At 44.7% G+C, this 26,037-nt stretch overlaps 1 protein-coding gene across 1 annotated transcript in view; it reads left to right on the top strand.

Annotated features, from left to right (window-relative positions):
• Window positions 1–26,037, top strand: part of Fer1l6 (fer-1 like family member 6) — a 112,918-nt gene that overhangs the window by 4,819 nt on the left and 82,062 nt on the right. The window contains exons 2-12 of the mRNA XM_027948242.2: window positions 380–500; window positions 3,582–3,636; window positions 3,739–3,870; window positions 7,146–7,208; window positions 10,366–10,444; window positions 11,770–11,926; window positions 12,501–12,687; window positions 13,652–13,844; window positions 16,651–17,003; window positions 22,040–22,148; window positions 23,498–23,681. Of these exons, the coding sequence (XP_027804043.2) occupies window positions 380–500; window positions 3,582–3,636; window positions 3,739–3,870; window positions 7,146–7,208; window positions 10,366–10,444; window positions 11,770–11,926; window positions 12,501–12,687; window positions 13,652–13,844; window positions 16,651–17,003; window positions 22,040–22,148; window positions 23,498–23,681 (1,633 nt within the window). The remainder of the gene's footprint in view (window positions 1–379; window positions 501–3,581; window positions 3,637–3,738; window positions 3,871–7,145; window positions 7,209–10,365; window positions 10,445–11,769; window positions 11,927–12,500; window positions 12,688–13,651; window positions 13,845–16,650; window positions 17,004–22,039; window positions 22,149–23,497; window positions 23,682–26,037) is intronic.

The raw sequence follows: 26,037 nt of genomic DNA, 5'->3' as shown, positions 1-26,037 counted from the left end.
TTATGTACTTTAAACTTTGCTGATGAGACTCAGAGAGACTCTGACTTTTCTCAGGTTCCACTCTGCAAGGTCACAACTAAAGGCACATCTTTAGATTCATCATACAGTTTTCTTTCCATAAGACCACCCAAATACCTCTGTTCTTTTTTTTTTTTTTTTAACAGAAGTTATATATATATATATATTTTTTTTTCTAAGAAAAATTAGGATATATGCCTGGCTTTTCTGCCAATAGGATGTTAAGTTTCACGGTGGCAGAGACCGTCCTCTTGTTTCCTATACCTGGGGTGACGCTTCCTTGGTGCTGGGCACAGAGTGAGGCCTGATCACCACTATGTCTCAATTCAACGGGATCCTCTTCCTTTGCTTGCTCCTCTAGATGGTCAGAGTGAAGCTGAACTGCCGCAGGATGGACCTTCTCACCAGGAAGGACCAGTAGGAGATTTGATTCATGACGATGCTTCCATCACTCCTGCCCCCTCAGCTCCTCTGAACAGAAGGTATAGAGTTGACACAGGTCGTTGACATATTTTCTGGGTGCATCCTATGTGCCAGGTACCCCTGAAGGCTCTTGCAGATCAGAAGAGAAGACCTGGTCACTGTCCAAAGGGCAGGAAGATGGACTTCTGTGCCTGCTCACTTTTCCCTGAGTCCTGGCCTCTTGATGCTGGTCAGACTTCAACAGGCCAGAATCCTGGCTCTGCCAGCTTTGGATCCTGTCTCTCCTGAGTTAAGATGCTATTGCTGAGCCTGGGGATGTAGCTCAGTGGTAGAGCATTTGCCTAGCATGTGTGAAGCCCGGGGTTCAATTCCCAGCACCACACACACACGCACACACACACACACACACACACACACGAGCTCATACCCCTCATAGTTCAGGAGTGACAGCAAGGGATGAAGACAGATTCCAGGAGCTGTCCTTACCTGCTCTTTAATTCATCAATATACTAATTGTCTTAGCTTCGTGTTTGTCCCAAATGAAAAGGTGGTTCCTATACTACCAAGAAAAGTCCAAAACAAACTGGCTTTCTCCTGCTATATCAATGAACAATTGGTGTATAAAAGATAACTCCCAAATTAGTGGCTTAATATCATAGGTATTGATTTTTGCTCTGAGCTGATAGATCAGGGGGGTAGTTTTATGACCTCTGATAGTTTGCTGATGCATCGTCATTTGCATATGTGGTCATTTGACGGTTCTACTGAGTTTAGTTTTGGGGTTGCCTGATGGTAGGCTGGCCTGGTACTGCTTCAGCTGTGACCACTGGGCTCCCAAACTCTGGCATCAGACCTTCCAGAAAGTTAGTCTGAGCTTGTTCCAATGGCGACACTGCAGGATTCCAACAGAGTACCCAAGGTCTTTTGAGGCCTAGGCTTGGAACTGGCAAAAGTCATTTCTGCTGCACTCTCTTGGCCAATGCAAGTTACAGGGTCAGCCTGTGTTTGAGTGGAAGGAGACCACAAGGTACCCAGCTATAAGTTCGGGCACAGATAAGCCAATGATGGGCTTAGCAGTGCTTTCCATCTGCCATATTTGTTCATGATAATTTCTTACTCACAAAAAATTCATCATGCCCTTTTCTTCTTTCTCCACTCAGTTGTTACTGTTAATAAAGCTGATTAGTGCTACCCTTCATGGCAGACCCTGAGCTGTTGTTTCTGAACTGTGACAGGATGGCAGTGTATGTGGGGGAGGGGGTGTAGATAGAAATGAGAATCTGATGGCTCAGAGGTGACAATTAAAATAAGACATAAACTCGAGTGTACAACCTCATGTCACTTGTCCTTCCCCCTACTCTGTACCCTATCCTCTGTACCCTTTCCCCCGGCCTCTGATTAGGGACTTCAACTATTTCATATCTTTCAAAGCATCTCTTGTCATCTGTTTTACCAAATAATAGCTCTGAATGGAGAGAAGCAAGAGAAAGGAAAATGAGGAGTAGTTGTCTCTTCTTTCTCCTTGGTCAGAGCATTCTCCAGCAATTGAAATTCTATCCACCACCTGCCGCAGTCCGGCTGCAGCAAAATAACCGGGGTGGGGGGGGTGGGGGGGTGCGGGGGTGACGAACAACTTGTGTACGTTGATACAGCAGGAGAGGGAGCCGTGTATTGTAGGACAGGAGCGGTATTTATACATTCCACACAGCTTATCTAATTAGCATAAACTAGATGCATCAGTCAACCAATAAGGAATCTCCACACTTAATGGCTCACTTTTGTTACTTCTCAAACCACTCCCTCTGGCATTTTGCCAGGCACCATCCAGACTTGTTTAGGAACTCTAACATTCCCCTGGCAAAATGCCAGGTGTTATTTTGACTTGTTTACAGACTCTAACAACCACCAATGCTCAATTCAAATCCAATCTCTTCAGTGAATTGCTTTCAGGAATTTTGTCTCTACATCTCTTCTAGTGCATGTCCCTCCTTTGGTCTATTTTACACTTATATATAATAGTTCTTTTCTTGTGTGCCTTGTTCCTCTTTCCCCCGCTAGATCGTCAGCTCTAGGGCCAAGATGGCAGCTTGTCTGTTTTTCTCTTAACTGAGCCTAGCACTGGGCTTTCACATAATGAAAAATCAGTATGAACTTGCCATTTTACTGATAAATGTAATAAATGATATCTACCTCTGCTTATAGGCATTATCTCCCTTAGCCCTCAGAGTGAACTTAGGTGGTAGGAATCATTATTTCCACTTTCAGATAAGGAATTTAAAGGTAAAGTCCCAAACTAGGAAGAACAAATATTCTAATCCCCATCAATCTGATTCCAAAGCCTTGAGATTTTCACTAGCTTACTCTATTCTCCACTAGACCCAATTATACTCTGTGAAAACGGAATGAAGTCACACGAAAGATGGTATTGTCAGGAGCCAAGAGAATGCGATTCAATAGGAACTCAAGCTCAGTTCACTTCCCACCCGATGCTGCTTCAAGGGACAACAAGGATCTTTCATCTCTTTCCAATCTCTAGTACACATCTGTTCAATGACCTGTGATGGCCCAGATAAATGAAAGGCCTGGGATGTGAAATCTCAGGGAGATGGCATCTTGGTCACCCTTTCCAATTTTCTCCTTTACCAATCCTTTCAAAAGTAATCACAACACAGAATTATTATATCTACTAGAAATGGCAAAGTGGTCCTGTATCTAGGATCAGGCAGGAGATTGGCAGATCCTTATTTTGACGCAGCTCTGCCACTGACTTTCTGAGACTCTCAGTTTCTAGTTTTATAAATTAACCAACAAAATCGTATAAATAATATGGGTAATCTTATAAAAAGTGCCACTAACACTTATTCTTGCCAGGCACTGGGTTTAAGTTTTGCTTGCATTGAATTCTAGCTTCCACTTTGAGTGGTAAGTACTATTAATAACTCCATTTTAGGATGGGGAAACTGAGTCACAGAAATTAAGCCACTTGTCCACTATACTTATCTCCCCAGGGATGTAGAGAGAATATGTGATACAATATAAATGAAACCCTTAGAAATACTTTGGAAAATATTATCATGGCTTATGGCTCCAAAGTATGTACTTACTTGATAAAACAAGTATATTGAATTTTCTATTTATAGGTCAAAACTGCTGACTAAGATCCATGATGGAGACATCAAATCCCAAAATTATCAAGTAAGTGATTGCCTCTTCCTGCCCAGCCTTCTCCCACCCCAGTTCTCCCATGTGAACAATAGGCAGTATCCAGCATGGCGGACACTCTGCTTTCTATTGTAGATTGCCATAAACATCACTGAGGCCCGCCAGCTGGTGGGTGAGAACATTGACCCTGTTGTGACCATTGAGATTGGGGATGAGAAGAAGCAGAGCACGGTGAAGGAAGGAACCAACAGCCCGTTTTACAATGAAGTGAGTCGTGGCGATCACCAGCATTGCCAGCCCCAGTGTTGCCTCCACCACCATCCAGCAGAATTCCTCATTCAGACCGTCCCTTGTCCAAATTCATAGCAAGCTCTGAGTCACCTTACAAACACCATCTCAAGGGTTTTTAACAAAAAGTTAGTGGAAAGGAGAGGCAAGGAATTCTCCCTGAGGTTAAAGCCATCACTATGTTTTTAATAGGCCCATTAGATTTCTTATAAGCTCCTGCCGCAGTCTGGCTGGGCACAAAATCACGAGCCATCACACAGCTTGTAGATTCAAACAGCAACTCTTTATTCCCGAACTCACACCAGCCGTCTACAATCACGTTCTGGGGAAATCCATGTTCTCTGCCCAAATCCACCCCCACTGGGCTTCTGTCTCCCAAAAAATACTGTCTGAATCCCGTGAGAACTCAAGGGGAACTCAGGCAGCAGGATACGCCCTACTCCCAGCAGGAATAACCTTAAACCTGGAACCACCCTAAACCCGGACTGTCCTAAACCGGGAACACCCTAAACCCAGATCCGCCCTGGTCCTTGAGCAAGGTCACCTTAGATGCAATGTCACTGCAAAATGTCCTATTTCCACGAGTCCTTCCACTAAGCAACATGGGGGTACGCTGGCAAGGAAATTGTCATACCTACTTGGCTAATGGCTCCCAGCAAGCTCCTTTTCATCCATGATAAACTCTGGATTTCACTTAATAAACATAGAAGGTTGGTCAGGGAGAAGATACACATTCTTTTCCATGGCAGAGAAATCACAAATTTAATTACTGATTTTGAAATAGGCATACCATATTGGAAAGCAAAACAGTAATATTTTTTAAGCTATGTAGTGATTGTGAAGGAAAACTTCAAAGAGAGAAGCTTCTAAATATTAAACATACTAAATTCTCTTTACAAAATGAAAGTATTGTATGACAGACAATATGATGTACAGTAAAAAATGTTGTTTCCTTCTGATCTTTGGTCCCCAATCTCCTAGACCTTTTCCCTGAAATCATCCATTCTCACCAGGCATTTGGCTGTCATTCAGAGATAGCCCAAGCATGTTCAGGAATACAAGTAAATATGGTAGCATTCCATACTGCGCCTAGGTCTTGGTCTTTTCATGAAACCCCATACCTTGGAGATTAGTCCATCACTGAACATGCAGTTCAATCTTACTTCTCCCTCAAGCCTTGATGTACCATAACTTACTAAACCAGTCAGTCTCTCATTCATGGATATTAACTTTTTCAGCATTTTGCCACTACTTATAATAATATTTATATGGTATAATTGGGGCATGGGGTATGTGTGTTTAAAATTTTGATATCACTAAATTCCCTTCCAAGAGGTAACAGTTTATTCTCTAACTGCACAGGAGGGATTCTTTTCCAGTAGGTGTTTTGACACCAGGAATTATCAAAAAATGCAGCAAACTCTTAATTATTATTCTAATGGGAGTTTTAATTAAAAAGGAAGACAAGGAGAGCATGGATAATGACATTAACAAAAAATACCCAAATCCCATTTGAGCTGTTAGTTCCTTTCCTCTTTGTATTCCTCTGACCTTTAAAATGTCAGTCTTTATCCCCTTCCTGTTCCATGTCTGGCCCCCAAGACATCTTTTGGCAAGGATATGATATGAGATCATGTGCACGAAAATGCTTTGAAACTTCAAAGCCTTATAGATTTGTTAATTATTATAATTCTGCATAAAATTCCTGGATCTAAATGACATTAAATTGGACCCAAGTGTAATCAGTAGGAAATCAAGCAAAAACATAGAGGGTGAACGCAGGACATTTGTCATAGCTTTTGACTCGAATTTTCAAGCCCAAAGGTCATCAGATGTTGAAGGAACTAGTTAGTAGGGGCTGGGGAGTATTTTCCAGCTAGAAAAATGTGTGTGGTCTAGGGGTCTAGGGAACCTGCCTGGGGCTGTTGTTTGGAACACATGAAACTGAGCAGAAGGCAGCAAACATTGGAATTGATTTATCAGCCCAGAGGAACCCACTGCATCTCATATGTTCAGCCTTATCAGAGACTGAGGAAGTTCATAAGTGAATTTTTCATGTCAATTTTGAACACAAAAACTCTTTAAAAGTTGAACATATTCTGTATGAAAATTTCCTGAAATGTCACATATATTTTCATATTAAGCAGAAGACACTGAATGTCATGACACCTTTCATTGCTACCTAAGGACCACCATTTTGAAGAACTCTGGTTATAGTGCATGACACTGTATTTTGGTTTTCCTATTTTGCCCTTTGAAGGAAAGCTGCTAGTGGTCAGTTTCTCCTTTTCTACTTTCTATGACCATCCCTCATGTGTCATTTCTGGATCCTGCAGCTCAAAAGAAAGAATTCAGGGGTCAGTGGCCTCCCAGTTCTGCCTCATTGATCCCCACCAGTCCCCAGGCACAACCAAGCAGACCCTGACACCACTCAGTGTCTCATCTCCTAGAACCATAAGCCTCTGTTTGGGAGGAACATGGCTCCAATTGGCTGGTTCTTGTCTATTTTCTTGTGTGATTACTTCAGAAGAAATAATGTTTGGTCCAGAAAAAACTAGTGATATGAATCTAAGCCACATCTTTTATGTTCTTTACTCTTCAGTCTTATATGTATAATATGGGGACCAGTCCAGATAATTTCTAGACTCTGAAATTTAATTGCTTTATTAATATAAAAAAATCTCCCATGTTCATAATTTAAAAAATTCTCTCTCTTCTTGGTCAATCTTGGTAATTTCATATGAAAATCCTGAAAAAAATAAGATTTAATCAAAGTTATTCCAAATTAAAAAAAAAAAAACACCACTCAGGTACCATTTGAACTCTCACTATAAGCAAAAAGAAAAGAAACACTAACAGTATCAAGGACTGGCAAAAGTATTATGGGGAAATGGCTATTTTCATAGCTCCTTGTGGGGTAGGTCTTTTAGAAGAAAATTTTAATATTATCTATTAAAAATTTACATGCACATAATCCACGACCCAACTCTTCTACTTCTTCTATTTTAGAAGAATACGTACACATATCCCATGCAAGCATGTGGTTGGTGACATTCTTCTCTTTTTGTATTAAAAACTTTTGATAGCCTAAATGACCTTCAGTAGGGGATAGCCAATCAGCTATGGCAGGTGATATATTCCTGCCACTGGGGACCATGCAGCAGTTAGAGTGAGGCAGATCTAAAATCACTCCAGAACAGGGTTCTTACATGTGAGACTAGAGTCACTGCCACAATGCACTTCGTGTTTTTCAGTACTTTGTCTTCGACTTCATTGGGCCCCAAGTGCATCTTTTTGACAAGATCATCAAAATCTCAGTGAGTATACCCTTGGTGGTGATGGTGGTGGTGGAAGGTGGGGGAGATTCTAGGCACTGGGGACTCTGACAGCTAAGCATGCACAGGGATGGGTAGATTCAGGAGGGTGAGTGTAGGTTGGTGAATTGTAAACCAACAGACTAGAACCTGAAATCACAAGTATAGAGGAATTTGGGAGATTCTTAAAAGGAGCCATGCTTCTTGGAAGCAAGTTGTAAGCTCTGGTAAATCTATTACTAATCAAATGTGGGCATAAACACATGCTTCAAATGACATCTTAATGGAGTGCCATTTTTAGGTTTTTTTGTTTGTTTGTTTGTTTGTTTTTTATCAAGCCTAGGTTGGTGTTCTCTCTCAGGATGATATCTGCACTAATGATCATAGTCACAGCACTTTCCCTTTCTAGTTGGTGATAAATGGAGAAATAGGAACAAGAATCAGGAAGGCACCATATATGTCAGTCTCATCTATGGTGACACTGGATCAGAGAATGTGATTTGGAGCTTGTGGTAGCCATTGAGATTCTCAAAGATTGTCTCCAAGTCCTGCCCCTGGGAGACCCTTCCTCAGCCCCACCAGGGGAATCACTGCCCCCAGAGACCTGAAGAGTAGACACAGGGCTTCCTGGTCCAGGCAGGGGCCTTGTCCAGGTTTGCTCTCCATATGGAAGACAGGAATGGGAAGGGAAAGTGCCCGTGTTGAGGGTAGTGGGTAGGGGCTGGATTCTGAAAGAACAGAACACCCACTTTGTATGTCAGTGGAGGTGTGGAGAATAGGGGTTGACATCCTCAACAGTCATTCCAAGTCAAATCAGACTGTGGGGATGACAAAACCTGTCTTAGAACTTTCCTGGCCTGTCCTCTATACTCGTCTGCCTTCATCCACCCCTCGCCCATCACCCACTTAATTTAATAAACACATCCATGACCCGTTCCCTTCAACCAAAGCTGAATGTCAATGAAGTCCTGCATTAAGGCCTGGGTCCTGGTGGTGCTGTGGTATTGTCCTTCTCGGGGGCATTTGAAGAATGTGACTCTTGAGGAATGAAGTCACCGAGAGCCAACATTCTTAGTGTTTGAATTTCAGGCAGATGACAAGTGGCGCAGAAGGTATTTTGGGACCTGGGATGCTGCCCAGGACTTTGCTCCATCGCTCCTGTTTGTGGAGTGGCTTTACAGTTGCTCCTAAGGGACTCCTTAGTCTCAGATGAACAGGACATCACCGGGCTTTAACATCAGATCATAGACAAGGGTAGTGACTGTTTGTGGGACACAAAGATTTTTCAGACAGAGGGTCAAAGTTCACATCTCTGTTCCCCTAACTTGGAAGATGAGAATGTTTTTGGCATCCCTAAACGACTCCAAAAGACAGGGGTGGGGGGATATTTTCAAGAACTCCCCTTGAGAAGGAAACATTGAATATGATTTTTTCTGCAAGTTCATGAACTGAAAGTCAATGTGCTCAGGAAAAATTCAATGTGGGAGAAGAGTCAGGAGAGGGCTGTGAGCAGGTGCTATTGGCACAGCCAAGCTGCTACACACCCCAAGACCATCTTTCAGTGACAGTGGCCCAAGGTACGCAGGGCCCCTGCACTCTGTGTGTTAGACGTCTTCAGGGTCCTGGCACTGCATGCTCTGCCACACCAGTATCGCCCAGCAGTTGAACCCTTAGTGGATGACTTGAAGTCTCCTGTGTTATTGGAAGATTTGCTTGGGGCTCATCCTGCTTGCCGCCCCTCTCCTGCAAGGAGAACCTGAGACAGGTGTCTGGTCTTCCTCAGACCTTCGGGAAGCCACGGCCGCTCCTGCAAGTGTGGTGGGTTGCAGAGTGAGCTTTCTGTGTGGCCTTAAATAGCTCCTCTACTCAAGCCAGGCTGTCCTTACTTCCCCCCAGTTCTCTAACACGGTTGGAAGATTTGGGCAAGTGAGAGAGAGTGGAAAGAGAAGCGGGAAGGACTGTCATTTCGTGAGGTCAGCTGAATTTATTGTTTCTCACTGCTTCTGCCAAAAGGGGCTATTCAGAAGCCACAAAAGTCTCCCCTTCATCCATCATTCGATTATTCATTCACTAAATGTTTGTTGAACATCTATCATGAGCAAGACTGTGTGGTGGATGGGAGACTGTAGGAAACTGACCTTGAATCAAGCAGCTCATAGGTCCATTTATAGTTAGGAGGAAGCTCAGGGCCATCAAGCCTAAGTTCCAAGTGCTGCTGGGATCCCCCTCCACCTCCTGCCTGACATAGATTTCTTGGGACATGATGATTATTACCAGTGATGGTGAGGTCACTGTCTCTAAGAAATTCTATTACATTGCTGAGAAGTTCCGACTTTCATGAATTTTTTTCCTCTAGGGAGCTGAAGTCTCTCATCCTGTTACTTGAGCACCACTCAGGGGATCTGGTCCCCTTTTCTGGATGACAGCATTTCCCAGATCTGAGTCACCGGAGTTCTTTTGCCCTTTCTCTGCTCAGCCCCTCACTGCCCTGTTTTGTTTTGTTTTGTTATTTTTTTGCTTCAGGATTAAACTAATCCTGATTCTTCAGCAGCTTTTTGAACAGTGAATGGGCATTTGGGGATGGGAACCCACTCTGCCACCTTCCTCAAGTTCTTCTTCATTTCGAGATGTTATGGGGCACTCTGTGGGCTTCTGATCAGCTTGAGGATGATCACCTTCCTTCTATTGCAAATGGCTTAAGGCAGTGCTTGATGAGTTCCCTGGGAAGGTGGTGAGCAAAGCAGTTTGGCAGTTTGGGGGGAAGAGTTTCAGCCAGGGGTAGGGCTGAGGCTGAGGGAGGGCTGCTTGGAGGAGGTGACAGTTGTTCTGGGTAGAGTTTCAGCAGACAGAGGTAGGCATTGACAAGCAGGCTGCACTAGGGTTCATTTTGGTTAAAGAAAACTTTCAGGCCGTGCAAGTTTCAGGTGTCCATCAATAGAGAATCGGGGGACCACCTGCTGGAGGTAGAAGTACAGGTGAGATATTTCTGAAGGCCCTTTGTGACTCTGTGGTTTGATGACTAAATGCTGTTGTGATCCAGATGAAGGTCAAAGCCTGGGAAGGGTCAAAGCCTAGAAGCGTCTTTGAGGTATAAAGAGCCCATTTCAAGAGTCATTCTCAAAGATAAATGTGATGGACTCACCGATCCATCTCTCCCCAGGTCCTTCACCACAAGCTGATTGGAAGCATACTGATTGGCTCTTTCAAAGTAGATCTGGGGACTGTGTACAACCAACCTGGTAAGAACGTATCACCTCCCCATCTCTGTTTCTGACTCTGGTTTATAGCACCCAAGGACTTCTTATTCATTCACTCTTCCAGTTGACCATTCATTCAATAAAAATTAGCACCAATTATGCAAAGTTACATGAGACATGGATCTTGCCATCAAATGATAAGATTATCTTCCATGTCCACTCTAAATAGTTTTGATTTATTTTTCACACAAATTCTGACTAATTTAGCACTGTGACACATAACTAGGAGTGCTAATAGACAGTAGAAGCTAAGAATCTGGCCTGAATCCAAATTTCACTCTGCTATTTCCAAGATGTGCAACTCTGAATGAAGGATTTAACTTCTCTGTGCCTCGGTTTCCTCATCTGTAGAAATTAGGATAAATTGATGCCTCCTTCATCGGTTTTTGGAGTATGAAGTTAACAAATACATATGTGCTTATAGAGAGCCTAGAACATAATGAGACTGGCATTTCACATCAGACTGCACCATAATAATAATTATTATCCCTGTTATAAGAAAGCGAAATGCAGACAAGTTAGATAATTTGTCCAAGGTCAAGAGCTAATAAATAATGGAGCCAGCAACTAGCATAGAACTTCTCATGAAAGGCCCTTTCTCTTCTCAGGTGATTTCAAGTCTTAGGATCTCAGGGGACCACAGAGTGACCATGGCTGAGAGCAGATGGGTACCACATCTTAGGGAGTGACAGAGTCTTCAGGGAATGGGAGGCTCCTGAACCATCGTAGAACAGCAGCAGCTACTGGACTCCTTTAGCATTGGCCATCATATGGAAATATGAATCTAGTGTTGCCAGTAATTTTTTTTGTGTGTGGTGCTGGAGATAAAACCCAGGGCTTTGTGCATGCGAGGCAAGCACTCTACCAACCAAGCTATATCCCCAGCCCCAATATTTATTTTTAAAGATAAGCCAGACATCTAGCTTTTGTAAGTGATCTTGATGTTCTGACTCACAGCGTAGGCCAACAGAAAGATCTATGAGCCACATCGATGGCCTGTGGGCAAGCGATTGACTCCTACCCTCCATTAATGTCCCCCCTCGCTGGTCAAAGCTGGAATCCTGCCCAGGTCATTCCTAGGTTGAGGGTTTCCCAAATACTGTGGTGATTGGAAAGAAAGGCAGAGAAACAGGTGGGAAGCAAAAGGAGAGGGAGGGAAAGGAAGGAGGAAGGCACAAGGCTGGGGCATGACTGAGCTGGGCTGCTTGCAGGAGTCACCATGGTGGGTTGGGGAGGGTGTGGGAGGGGACGGGGTAGAGCCGTGGGGCCCATTGCAGGGAAGCTGAGCTGTCAAGATGCTTTTATAGGTCATCAGTTCAGTGACAAGTGGGCGCTGCTCACAGACCCCAGTGACATCAGGACTGGTACCAAGGGCTACCTGAAGTGCGACATCAGCGTGACCGGGAAAGGCGACATCTTAAAGACCAACCCCAAAACCTCTGATGCTGAGGAGCAAATAGAAAAGTGAGTCAGATCCACCATTGAAGAGAAATGATGTGCCCCAATTTTATACCTTTTTCCTTCCTCCACCCCTTTCCACCCCTTTATTGCTGCATGAGAACTGTTAAGTAACACGGACTTTGCTCCATCAGAAGCACTATGATGTGTCCCCTCAAAGTCATGGCTTTCCCTTGGGAGGTCAGCTGTGAGGACAAGAATGGTGTGTCTTCCTCTGATACCTGTTATGGATATGCTGAGCTTACCTGATTTATCCAAATGTAGATGAGTTTTCTTTGAAGGAATGATAATTTTGACTCCTGATTTGTGACCTGGGGAGACTTAAATGCTCCCTTTTAAGGTGCAGAGTGGGAGACAGTGTCTACTCTGTGATTCCAGAACCTAGGGGAGTTTGCATGGGCTCTATTCTGACCCTTCACTGTGATTTACACTAGAAAGAAAACTCATTTTAGGGGCAAATCCTAAGTCTTCTTATATACCCAAAGTCTTTTTCTGCTTCTAAATTGCTTCTGTCTTTTCTATTCTTTCAAATGAGAGGGCTTCCTATTTATTTATATATTTATTTATTTCCCTTTCTAAGGAACCTTTTGATACCCCAGGGGTTTCCATCAGAGAGACCCTGGGCCAGATTCTATGTAAGACTCTACAAGGCAGAAGGACTGCCCAAAATGAATTCCAGCATCATGGCAAACGTCACCAAAGCATTTGTGGGTGACAGTAAGGACCTTGTGGATCCCTTTGTGGAGGTCACCTTTGCTGGGCAGACGGTGAGGAACCATTGTCACCAGTTCTAGCAGGCCTGGGCCAGGACCCTGCCCTGTATCCCGGGCATTTTAATCAAACAAAATTAAGTTAAAATAAAAATTGGGCAGTGCCTTGAAAGACAAGACTTGCCACAGAAGGCACTGGGTCAGGTGGTGGGTGGGGTTTGGGGGTGTTGCCCACTTACTCCTCATTAGAATAAGGGAAGGACTCAGGGTGGATTATGATCTAGGACCCAGGATGACAGGCATCCTCCCTCACCACTGGTTATGTCTCCGAGCCACCACCTAGTCCCCAACCCCTGTAGAATCACCGCCATTTTCTGATCTGTTTCACAAAGGATCCCAGGGTCCTCGTCCTACATAAGCCTGGAAACCTGTTCCCTGCTCAAGGCCACAGGAAAGGACCAGGACCTGGGTACATGGTAGAGCTCCATCCTGGTTGACTGGACTTTGAAGCTTCAGGCTGACACAGATGTCACTGCTACCAAAACATAAAGTCACCCTGACGCCTCCTTTGGAAGGGGTGAACGTGGTAGTATTTTTGCCTCAAGTTCTTGGAGGTCATATAGGAAATCATCTCCACTTTATAACAACAACACAACAACAAAAACAAGGTCCAGACAAGAGTAGTGCTTTGCCACCAGTAGTGCTTTCACCCCACTTATTGGGGGTGAGCTCTGACCAGGGCCTTCCTGGAGATGTGCAGAACAGCTCTGTTCACAGCACAGGTGGTAGTTCCAGCCCAGCTCTGATGTGCCCATTAGCACTTCCCAAGGGCACTGACTCGCTTTTGTCCCTGGTGCCTCGCACAGCAGCCAGCACCGAGGGGGTCCTCCAACAGTGTGTTGGGTGCAGCTGATTTTCCTGAGTATTTTGGGCTGCTTGCTTCCCATCTCCAGCTGGCATGAGGAGCTTTCCGCAGAGAGTCACTTCCTTTCACAGCTCACATCCTTCTGTCTGTTTTTAGGGGCGAACCACAGTGCAAAAGAACTGTGCCAACCCCGTGTGGCACGAACAGGTGGTCTTCAAGGAAATGTTCCCTCCCTTGTGTCGGAGGGTGAAGATCCAGGTGTGGGACGAAGGCAGCATGAATGACGTGGCGCTGGCAACCCACTTCATCGACCTGAAGAAGATCTCCAATGAGCAGGATGGAGATAAAGGTGAAGCCTCCCTTGTCTGCCTTGGAAACAGGTCTCAAAATGACGGCATTCGGGCCCTCGTCTTTAGGGTCCAGGCGGCAGGTGTTAGGCCTGGCCAGGCTTCTGTCGGTCTGCAGCTTGGCTTGGTTCAGGGTGGAGGTTGGAGCTGGGCTCAGGGGGGCAGGTTGGTCCTGGTCCCAGGTCTTCCATGAGCACCACTCTGTGTCCTTGGTAGAATCTAATTGATTAGATCTGAGGTTGGTAAACTCAGGTTTATCCACCTAATCTGACTCACTAGATTTTTAAAAAATTTGGAACGACTCACAAGCAAAATGGATTTTACATTTCAGATCCCCCCACCACAATTACGTCCCCAACCCTGATGGGAGCATGAAATTATGAGGTTGGTGGGGAGCTGTGGCCAGCAGAATAATCCAGGAAGGGAATAGAGAGTCCCAGCTAACCCCCAAGTCAGCAGGAAGGGGTCAGGGAAAGAGCTTCTACTCAGTATTATACCTTTTTTTTTTGGGGGGGGGGGTCCTGGGGATTGAACTCAGGTACACTCAACCACTGAGACACATCCCCATCCTTTTTTATATTTTATTTAGAACAGGGTTTCACTCAGGTGCTTAGCCCCCTGCTGTTGCTGAGGCTGGCTTTGAACTCACTATCCTTATGCCTCAGCCTCCTGAGCCACTGGGAATTACAGGTGTATGCCACCGCACCTGACTTCAGTGTATGGCTTTTTGTTTGGAAAACCTAGTTAGTGGGTGACAATTCCCCAAATAGCTCAACATATCCCTCCTCTTTAAATCCCCAGGCAACCTTTCCCTGTACTGCTAGTTTATGCTAATGGACAATTATGGAGGCATGCACACACACAGATCACACACATGTATGCACAAACCCAAACACATAAGTGCATACAGGTAGAACATCATAAATATATCACATATGAAGTTAGTATAGTTATGGTACCTTTTCCCTCTATCAGATTGAAGCCTTGCTAAGAACAGAGAACAGGAATTACATAATTTTATGCCCCTCATGGGCGACAGCATAGAAAGGTCTCAATGGATTTCCATTGTCTCTTTCTTCACATTATGGAAGCATTTACCACTTGACACAGAAAAGCACAGTCCCCCGTCTACACCATTTTCCCACTCGATGCCAGCATGTTTTATTCACAACTTTTCAGAAGCACTTTGATGTGTTCAGGAAGATGGATATCAGTGCTTAACAAGTAGACATCAGGGACCATAAAATCTCTCTATTTCCTTTAATACAATTTCCCTGCTCCAAGTCTACATAAGGGAGGGCGAGAATCTACTCCATTGAAGTCAGGGCTGGATAGAGAACATTTAGGCACAAAACGACTATTAACAGAAACATGTATGGAAACATCTAATTGTCCACCATGGGGGAATTGTAGGCAAATTAAGATACATTTATTTATTCACAATAGTAATATTCTTAAACATTCCCCAAGGGTCTGTGTGAAACGCTTCTTAGACATGATTACTTTTTGAAAATTTTCCACATTTTTATTGGTGCATTATAGTTGTACATATTGATGGGATTTGTTGTTACACATTTGTACTCGCACACAATACAACAATATAACTGGGCCAATATCACCTCATCAATTTCTCTTAATTTTGGTAGGTGAGATAGGCACTATTAACAATTCCTCTAGATGAGGAAACTGAGGCATAGAGAAGTTAAAAAAAAAGTGACAAAACTTGTGCAAAGTCACATAGTTTGAAAGTGCCAGAGCTGAGATTCAAACTTCAGGACCACGAGGCTGAACTGTGAGCCAAAAAGGAATATTAATGTTGCCAAAGAGATGTTCCCAAAGATACTGTGCATTTTCTCCAACACTATATTTTAAGAAGGGAAAATACTTATGCCAGGAACAAGTTAAAATTACCAGGTCTTTTCAGCTCTATGTTTAGAACATATCTAGAAGCACTCATTTCTCTTCATCTCAGCTACCTTACCCTGTTCCAAGCCGCTGATGTCTTCAGTTTTGATGATGAAATGGTCAGTGGGCCAGTATGCCCACATCTGTTTTCATTCCCCTCCACAGAGCAGCACAGTGATCTTAAAAGAGATGTGACCGAACCACATCTTTGCTTACATTCCTTTCATGTATCCCCATGGAATTTAAGATAAAGACCAAAATCCTTATCAAGACCTCTAAGACACCACCTCCCACTGGCTCCTCATTAAGCTCAATCTTTAGCTCCCTGCTCCTCTCCAACTGGCACATGCTGCTTCCCAGCCCAGAACACACACACACACACACACACACATGTGCACACACATGCACACACACGCATGTGCACACACATGCACATACATGCATTCTTGCTCTCTCTCCCTCCCTTCTCTCTCTGCCTGCCTAACTCCTCTCCATGCAGTATCAGCCTGCTGTTTGTAGGTCTCCTTTGTGGTGTTTATAATGTAAATATTTATTTGTTCAGTGTTTGTGTCTGCTTGTCCTCCGCTGAGCTCTTTGGTTGGTCTCTGGCACGGTGGCTGGCTTGGTTAGGAGTCAATAAACGTTTGATGAATGAAGGGAGGCAAAGGGAGGCTCGTCGGCCTTCATAACAGTACTACAAATGTTACAAATGAGACACGTACAGAAAAAAGATGAAAAGAAAAATCAGTTCAATGTCTTTTGGTGATACTATATCCTGCAAATACCCTCTTTCGTCTTTTCTGTGTATTGTATATTTTTAAAAGACTGTGAATAGCTTTGATAAAGAGAATGCGTGTTAAACTTGAAAACCTGCCAGATGACTAAAGCTCGGGGTCCTCCTAGGCTTCCTCCCTACCTTTGGACCTGCCTGGATCAACCTGTACGGCTCCCCCAGGAACCACAGTCTGATGGACGACTACCAGGAACTGAATGAAGGCTTTGGGGAAGGGGTGTCATTCAGGGGCAGAATCTTGGTAGAAATTGCTGTGGAAATCCTCTCAGGAGGGGCACAGGAGTCCAAGTTTTCCAAGGCACTGAAGGAGCTGAAGTTGTCTTCCAAGGACAAAGACTCCAAGTCTTCCAAAGGCTCCAGTAAGGACAAGGCGGACAGAGCCGATGATGGGAAGCCCCAGCAGCCGTCCGACAGAGCTCACTCCACCGAGGTGGAGGTGGAGCCCTTCGACGTCCCCCCGGAGGTAGGTCTGAGCTCTGCTCCTCGAGACCCCACCTGAGGCGAGCCCAGGACACAACACAGCACCTGTCCCAGGCTCCCTGAAGGTCTTTGCCTGCAGCTCTGTCATTCTTCCTGCAAAATTGTTGGCCCAGCCCTGTGTTCTGGGGTGGATCCTCTGCCTCTGCACAGCCATCTGTTAGGACAGATTCCCTCGGAGTCCCCCTGAAACACAGGTTCCATGGGAACCCAGAGAAAGAGACATGGAAGTGCTCTGGGGTGCTGGTGGGAGTGGGAGGCGGGGGGGGGGTACTGGCTCAGCTGGATCCGTGTGGGCTTCTGGGAGCTTGGGTAGGAGGAGGGTGGGAGAGGAGGGGAGGAGGCCGCAAGCTGGGTGTGAGAACTTGAGAAACCTATTCCTTGCCTCAAGCTGGGAAGAAAGCACAGCCCCAGGGATCTCCTGTTGCTGCTCTCCATAAAGCACAGCAGCGTTTTGCCAGCCCGCCTCTTTATTATGAGCAGGAGATCTTGGGCTCCAGGGTGAACATCGATGTCTCTCACCACTTAGCTTTGCAATAGCAATTTGTAGTTAAGCAAGTGAGTTTCACATTTTGTCAGTGGCTGAGGTGGGTAGCACCTCAGCTTGGCTAATTCTGCCTCTGGAGTGAGTTTTTCTCAGGTCAACGGGACCGGAGGTGATGGCTGGGCTCCCAGAGCTGTCCATTCCTAGGCAGCCACAGGATTGAAGTGTGAGGGACCCTCTGGCCTTGGCAGAGCCACTTATTTTTACCACGGGGATCTTATAAACCTGAGGAAACTGTAGGGGACAAGTGGGAACACAGGGCTGGCAGCCTTGGGGTTGGTGCTCCTCGTGGCTGGGATGCTAACACCACTGTGTCTCCGTTTACTCATCAGCAAAATGAGGTCTAACAGCTGCTCTGTCGTGGGCATCTGCTGGGGGTTAAGGAGAGAATGCGTGTAAATGGGTCAGCAGAGTTTCTGACACATGCGCAGTCAGCTTACCATGCGTTTGTTATTGTTCTCAATGGAACTGTGGTTTGCTCCTGCCACTAGGGGGCAGCTCTCCAAAGCTTTCCACCTGTTGTTTGTGACTTGGTATTTCAGGGACTTCCCCAGCTCTGCCGCTGTACTCACATAATGGGAAACAGTCTCTGGAAATGTGTGCTGCCAGTATGTTGTGGTTAGAATCAGGGATTCTGTGTGCTTTCAGAATATATGCCAATGTTGAAAACTTAACTTTGGACTCACCAAGAAATTATGAGTCGCTTAATGGCCACCTGAGCTGATATCCCCTGTATCTGTCCTTCTGGTACTCTCTCCTACTGAAGGCTGAAGTTGGACATTCCTTTATGAGCTAGGATTGCAATCTAGAAAGAAACTAGAAGATTTTCTTAATGGAAGTCAATATCCTTAAGATATTTTGCTGAGGGTCCCTGAAGAAATAAACTCTATCCAGGAGCAAGGGAGTCTTGGGAACTTACTTGTCTACAAAGCCAGGGGACATCTTGGCTATTGTGTAGAAGGTGGCAGAGAACAGGAAATTCAGGCATCATTCACACTCTTGTCCCCAGCTTCCTCCTTCACCTGGGCTTTTGTTTGTGGCCAGTTCCTTGTTAGGTTTAATGGTTACCTACTGCTGCCCAACAGCTTACCCAAAGCTTAGCTGAGAACAATAAATGCTTATTTTCTGTGGGTGAGGAATTTGGGAATAGTTAGCTCGTGTTCTGGCTCAGGATTCCTCATGAAGTTTCAGCCAAGGTCTTGGCAGGGACAGAAGCCTTCTGAAGGCCCTACCTCACTTGGCAGGAGGTTAGCCCTGTTGGCTGTTGGTGGGAGGCCTCAGTTGCTCACTATGTGGACCCTCTCTCAGGCTGCTTGAGTTTCCTCATGACGTGGCATCTGGCTCCCCAAGAGCAGGTGATCTAAACGGGAGTAAGGCAGAGACTCTTTCATGACCTAGCCATGGAAGTCACCCACTGATGTTTCTGCTGTTTTCTACTAGAAACAAATTATTAGTCCAGCCCATCTGCAAAGGGAGGAGAATTAGGCTTCATTTTTTTTCAGGGGAGGATTGGCTGAGAATTTGTGGTTATATTTTTAAACCACAGCTCTGACCTTCTACCCTTCCTGCAGCCTGAGTAGTTTGGAGCTTGCCCCCAACAACCCTTCATACCACATCTCTTTTAGCTGCCCAGGGTCCTGGAGCTCCCATGTTTCCAGTTGAAGTCATGCCCTCACTGCAAATATGGGCAGTCGAGAGACCCCATAGTGCTGGCCTCCCCAACCACCCCTCTCACACCATCAAAGCTTGCCCTCCTCCCCTGTGCCAAACTCCCCTGGAGTAGAGTCAACCTAAAACGTGTCCATTTTGAATGGACACTTGTTGAGTAGCTTCTTGTTTAAATACCATTTTCAGCTTGGTAAGAGTAAAAATAGAGCCTAGTTTATGGGATAGAAGGGGAAGGAAGACATGCAAACTAATGTAAGTGCATTGGGAGGTACAGATATGGGTCGTCAAAGCAAATGGCTTTAGGTTGTGGCAGAGTGGTGCGGGATTACTGCCTGGCTTTGCCTCCATTTGACTCTTTGGGCAGGTGACTTACCCTCCTTGTGCCTACTTCCTGTGATAACCTACTTCATAGGCAGTTTCTTATCATTTCCATTTCCTCCCGGTGGGCCCTATTATGATGCTTATGTCACAGATAAGGAGAGTGACAGTCATAGAGTGAGCATGACTTGCCCAAAGCTAGGAAATAACAGAGCTGAGATTTGAAGAAGTCTCTTCTGGCTGTGGTCCTGACAGTCCCTCTCCCAGGCTCCTCCTCCTGGAGAGTGAACTCAGCCTGGGAAGATGAGATAAGAAATGGTTATTGCAGTGGGTAGACTGTGACTAAGATCCATGAAACACTGTCCAGCATCTCTAGCAATGAGGGAAATGCAAATCAAACTACACCGAGATTTCATCTCACTGCAGTCAGTATGGCAATGATCAAGAATACAAATACTAATAAATGTTGGCAAGGAGGTGGCGGAAAAGGTACCCTCATTCATTGTTGGTGGGACTAAAAATTAGCTCAACCATCCCACGTCTCGGTATTTAAAGGATTTAAAATCAGCATACTACAGTGATGCAGCCACATCAATGTTTACAGCAGCTCAGTTCATAATAGCTAAGCTATGGAGCCAACCTAGGTACCTTCAACAGATGAATGGGTAAAGAAAATGTGGTACATATACACAATGGATTATTACTCAGCCATAAAGGCCCTTGAATGTTTTCTCTGATATGTGGAAGCTAATCCAAAATGGAGGGCAGGAAGAAAGAGAGAAAGGAAAAAAAATAAGGGGAAGGGAGAATTTAAAAAAAAATAGAGGAAAAATTAGTAGAGTAAGGGGATTGAGGGGAAGGACGGAGGGACAAGATAGGGAAAGAACAGTGGAATGAATCTGACCAAACTTTCATACGTACATACATGAATATACCACAGTGAATTCAAGCATCAAGTATAATCCACAAGACACTAATTGAAAATATATATGTATATAAATAAATTCCAGAAAGACCAGTAGAGTAGAGGGAGGGCAACAAGAGAGGGAGAAGGGGAGGTGAAAGTGCTGGGGATTGAATTAGCAGATTATATTCCATGCTTTTGTGATTATGTCCAAATGTATCCCAATGTGAATATATATCTAAAAGTAATTTAAAAGATCCAGCACAAGCCCCCACCCTGTTCCATGCTTCTGGTCAACAGAAACATTTCCTGGGACTGCCAACACCACAGGAGGAGCCCAAGTGAAGGAAGGGGTCACCCTTCACCTAATGATTGACTGTCTGAAGGATGCTTTTAACCCAATGTGACTTTAACCCCCAGGGGCTACAAATGCTTTGTTTCCTTAGATTAATCTTACTGGTTTTCTGCAGATTTCAATAAGTCCAAACAAAAACAAACAAACCAGGAAGCAAAGATTGTATGACCCAGAATGTGATGCTGGGTCACTGTACTCCATTGACATCTGCTCCCTAAATCATAGCCTGTTCCATGTCAGTAAGAGTCATTTGAAAATAATTGTGTATTACCTTGGGATGGCCCCTGTCTTGTGACCTGCCACAGTCCTAGGCTTCCAGAATAGAAGTTCATTTTCAAAGCAGCCTTGGTGGAGACAGCTCTCAGGTCTGGCTTTTACTTGCTTTGACTTGACCTTGGGAAGCCTCCTACTCTCTGAACTTTAGTTTATTCAGGTAAAGGGTGGAAGCTGGAATAAACACTCTGGCCCTTTGTAGCATAGAAGCACATGTGCCTCAGGCTGGGTGGATCCCTCCCAGCAGCAGCCATCGGGCCTCTAGCACCCTGGATTTACAGGATTGGTTGACACTCCTGGGCACATCTAACCCTCCACCCTTTTAACTGAGTTTGCTCATTATTTCAGGAAGTAACTTTGACTTTGGGTCAGCACAGGGGATTGGGATAACACACATCTGTGGTCACAACACATGGGAAAGCTACTCGACAACCTCAAGCTTTAGTTTTCTTGTCTGAAAAATGGGAATAGTCCAGATTTTGCCCTCTCAAAGTTGTTGTTGGGGGGGGGGGGGACAAATAACATAATGTATGTGAGCATCCTGTAGAAGCCATGAAGTCAAGCTCCAAAAGCAAGGGTTGCTGTGACTCAGGATTTCATCTTTGGTTTTTCGTTTCTGAAAGCCTGATCAGTTGAAGGTCATCCCAGGTTGGCGTTTCACCCAGAGTCTTAGAAAGACATAGACACCAAGCTGAGCCTCTGATGTGAAAGGAGGTTCTCTGCATTTTAAGGTAGCCAATCAGAAGGTTGAGTCTGATCATTCTAGGTAAGTGATTGCATTTGGATTTGCAATTTATTGGCCATGATTCCTGCTTGTCTGATCAGTGGGGAGATGCAGCATTTTAGGCTGAAACAGAGTCAAGTGTCTATAAATGTTGTTGAAGCAGGTCAACCTCATTGACCTGGCTTCCTGGTGAAAGAAGATAATCAGTTTGTCTAATATATTTTTTCTTTCTGTAGATCACGCCAGAAAAATATGAGGAATTTTTACTCTTTGGGGCATTTTTCGAAGCTACCATGATTGACCGGAAGATTGGTGATAAACCCATCAGCTTTGAGGTTTCTATTGGTAAGTGAAGACAAGCACAGTGCTTGACACAGACCTGTTTCTTGAATAAGTTAATTAGTGTCCTATGTGAAGTGACAGCACCCTAGTGGAGGTGGGCATCCTGGAAAGAAGGGAGAAGTCCCTATTGTCAATGTATAAGGGACAGATTTTTTTTCATACTTTTAAAAAGAGTTTAACAGAATAGGTTTAGATTCAGAGTTTCAGGGATAAATAAGCTCATACCTGCGAAGTAGCACATGCACAGTAGATGCTTGACCTTGGGAAACCCCAAGTCTTAGCAATCTTCCTGGGCTATGGTGCAGCTGGGTAAGCCATTCCAAGGAATAGCATCCCATCAGAGAAGATCTTGATTCAGGCAGTTGTCTTGCAGCAGGGCAGAAAATTGGAAATGGGGTACTGTCTCCATGAGTAGAAAGTGGTTCTTGGGAAAGTGGCCACTGTGAGCTGCTGGCCATCTTGGTAGCTGGTAAAGTATCTGGATGAAGCACTAACAGCATCTACTACAGAAATAGAAAGGAGTGGCAGGCAGCCGGTGTGGAGAGGAGAAGAGGCCAGAGAGGGAGGCCAGAAAGGGAGGACTTAGGAAGACTTCCCAAATTAAGGGGCTCCAGGATCACAAGCTTGTGATCCCAGAGTTTTCTTGATTTAAACAAAGTTGACCAGGTCTATAATATGGCCAGTTCTGGGACTGGCCATATTCATCTTAGTCTTTTGTTAAGCATTTGAAATCAGATTATAAAATAGAAAGATCAAGGACACCAATAATCCTGCAGGGGCTATGTATTCTTACGCAGAGACATTTGTCCTACAAAAGCTGCCCTGTTTGCCCCCGTGTAATGTTTTCCTCCCTTCTTTCCTTCTTCCTCCTTTCTCCACCTCCTATTTCTTTTTAAAACATGATGTTGACTTTGGGGACTTAGACAAGGAATCTTCTCTTAGAGGAGAAGCAGTTTGGGAAAGGTTTACAAGATTTTTTTTTTTTTTTCAGTGAAAACAATTGGTTTACAAAATGACACATCTTCAATGATCCTTTACCAACTTTTGGAAGGATATACACTAAGATATTAAAAATGGCTATAACTGAATTTTGTAATTTCTAGCAACCCTTTTCTGTTTTTACTTGCCTATGTCTTCTACTTTCTAAGTTGTGTTTTTTTACAAAAGAGCAAGTAAGGGGATGGAGAGGGTGGCTCATTGTCGTTGTCAGTTTTATTCTCTTCCTACCACTGTTCTTTCCACCTTCACCCTGGGGGATCTATTGCCATGGGAGGACGAGACCTCGGGTCCCTCATGCCAAGTCGACTGGTTCTACTTGCTGACACCCGGCCCCTCTCCCCCTGCTGCTGCAGGTAATTTTGGGAACCTGATTGATGGAGGGTTCCATCATGGCAGTAAGAAGAAGTCCTCTGAATTAACTGAAGAAGACGCCGTTCCCCTGCTGCAGGAAGGAGAAGAGGAAGCAGCCCACGATGTGGCCATCCCCATGTCTTCCACCACTCATCCAGAGAAGCCTCTGGTGACCGAGGGGAACAGGTAGGAGGCACAGCAGGTGAGAGCAGCCAAGGTTCCTGATGGATGGTGGGATTTGGCTCAGTTTCTGGGGCTCTTTCATTTAGTTCTTCCTGAAATTCAGAAACATTATTGTTTTATCTCAGTCATGGGGCAAGGTACAAAGGGGAGACATGGTAAGTAGCACTCCACATGTTATTTATTTAAGGACAGAACAGGGATGATGGTGATGATCATGTCTGAAATCCTTTTTCTCTATAACTTTGAATCACAATAGAGTCCAAAGGTCTGAACTTAACATTTCACACTAAATCCTATTAACAGTTATTATCCACCTCTGTGTCACTATGTTAACTTGATTTGGTGGGATTATTTAATACATGTTTTTGCCACAGTTATTTGCAAACCAAAGAACTCAAATAATGTTTGTCAGCCACCAGAAAAGACCATTTCCAATGGGGCCCCTACACAGACCCCCCACAGATCTCCTTTAATCCATGCAAATTTTCAACCTATAAGGAGATATAAAAAGATAGCATTCTTTTTTAAGAAATTAGTGTCAAGCACCAATCAAGTGATTTATGAAAATAAAAAAAGCAAATATAGTAAGAGTGTTCTATTGTTGAATCTTGTGTTTTGAGTGAAAAAAATCTCTGATGTCATTCCTCATTTCACATGTGGGAGATGGGAATCCAGCCATGTTACATTAGCCACTATGAGGAGGTATCCAGCACCTCATTAGGGGGTTCTTCTTCCTGCTCAGGAGGATGTAAGCCACCTAAGACATTAAAGTCTAAAATAGTTAGTGAAGAACAAAAGACAAAGTCAGAAAGATATATTTTCCAAAGCTGGAGGCCCTGATAGGTCCAGTCCACACAGGAGCTGGGGCTAGACAATTAGAAAATGGCTCCTGTGGTTTATTTGAGGGATACATTAAAGGCAGGGATAAGGTTTCAGGGGTGGAGTCTTGCTTCCTTATGTCTTGCAGTCAGCAGGTTGATTGGCATGTTGGCAGTTCAAGCCCATCTCAGAGGGGCTGTATGGCTGCAGCAGGTCACCCCATCTCCAATGGAAGAAAGAGCTTAATAGGGCTCACAATGTGTCTGGGCAGTCTTAGGCAGAGGAAATGTCCACTGGAAGTCCCTAGACACCAGATTCTCCTATTCATTAGGCTGTGATGTGTGTGAAGTAGTCCACACACAGCCCACAGATGGCTCTCAATAGGCCACTACAAGGCCATATTGCCATCTCTTTAATCTCTGCACTTCTTGACCTAGACACTATTTCTGGGAACTGACCCATGGGTTCCTGACCACTGTTAGGATAACAAGGATTCCCAAATCCCCCTGACAGCTCTCTTCCCTGAACATCAGATCCAAACACCCCCACTTGGGCATCTCACAGATCATTTACCAGGCTCAATATTTTCACAGATAACTTTTCTCCTTGTCCTATCTTTCCTATTTTATGAATTCATTCCGCCTTTCTCTGAGTCCTCCAACCCACCGCTGGAAGGTTGTCAGTTGTTCTTTTTTTCCTTCATACCCACATTCAATCAGGGATGAAGTCTGATCAATTCTAGTTCTTCCTATCTATTGATATTTCTTTAATTCTGGCCATTGGCATCATTGGCCTAAATTATCTTAAAAATCTCCTACCTGGCTTGGATTTTCTTCAAGATACTCACTGAACTCGCTGAACCAATTATTTCCCTGATTCACATCCCTCATTGACTCCCTGTGCTTTTAGAATTAATTCCAGAGGCTGGAGCTTGTGGCTTTAATCCCCATCTACTCTCCAGCATCATCTGGAGTCACCACCAATCCCCTACCCAACCCACTCCACTTCCTCCAGCTGTGCAATCCTCAACTTGTCCTGCTGATTGCTGCTTCTGCGTCTTTGGACATGCTTCTCTGGCAGCAGGCTCCTCCTCAGCTGCCAGCTCCTTGCACCCTTCAAGAGTAAGCCCAGACTCCTTCCCCTGGACCCCAAGCCTGGTATGGACTTCCGTACACCTTCAGCAAGCACAAATCACACTGGCTTAAGATATCTGTACTCACCTGTCTTCCCTCTGGGACAGTGAGCATTTTGAAGGCAGGTATTGTGCCATCACCTGTTTATCTCCTCAGCTCTGTGCCTGGCACAGAGGTGGATACGTATTTTTGGATGAATCAAGGAGTTCCTGGCTTGGCACAGGGTACTCTAGGATTAGAGAAGGGGTAGGTGACTAAGCCTGCTGAGGAGGAGGTAGAGTTGGGATAGGTCATAGAAAAGGTGACACTCTGAAAGATGAGAAAGGCATAAGAGGTGGAAGGAGTGTTGGTCAAAGTAGGTGGAGGAAGTTAAAGCAGTTAACTTAGCTGCTGTTCCTCTTATTTTT

Source organism: Marmota flaviventris, chromosome 15 (genome assembly GCF_047511675.1).
Source record: "Marmota flaviventris isolate mMarFla1 chromosome 15, mMarFla1.hap1, whole genome shotgun sequence".
NCBI classification, from domain to species: domain Eukaryota; kingdom Metazoa; phylum Chordata; class Mammalia; order Rodentia; family Sciuridae; genus Marmota; species Marmota flaviventris.
This window is presented reverse-complemented; position numbering and strand designations above follow the sequence as displayed.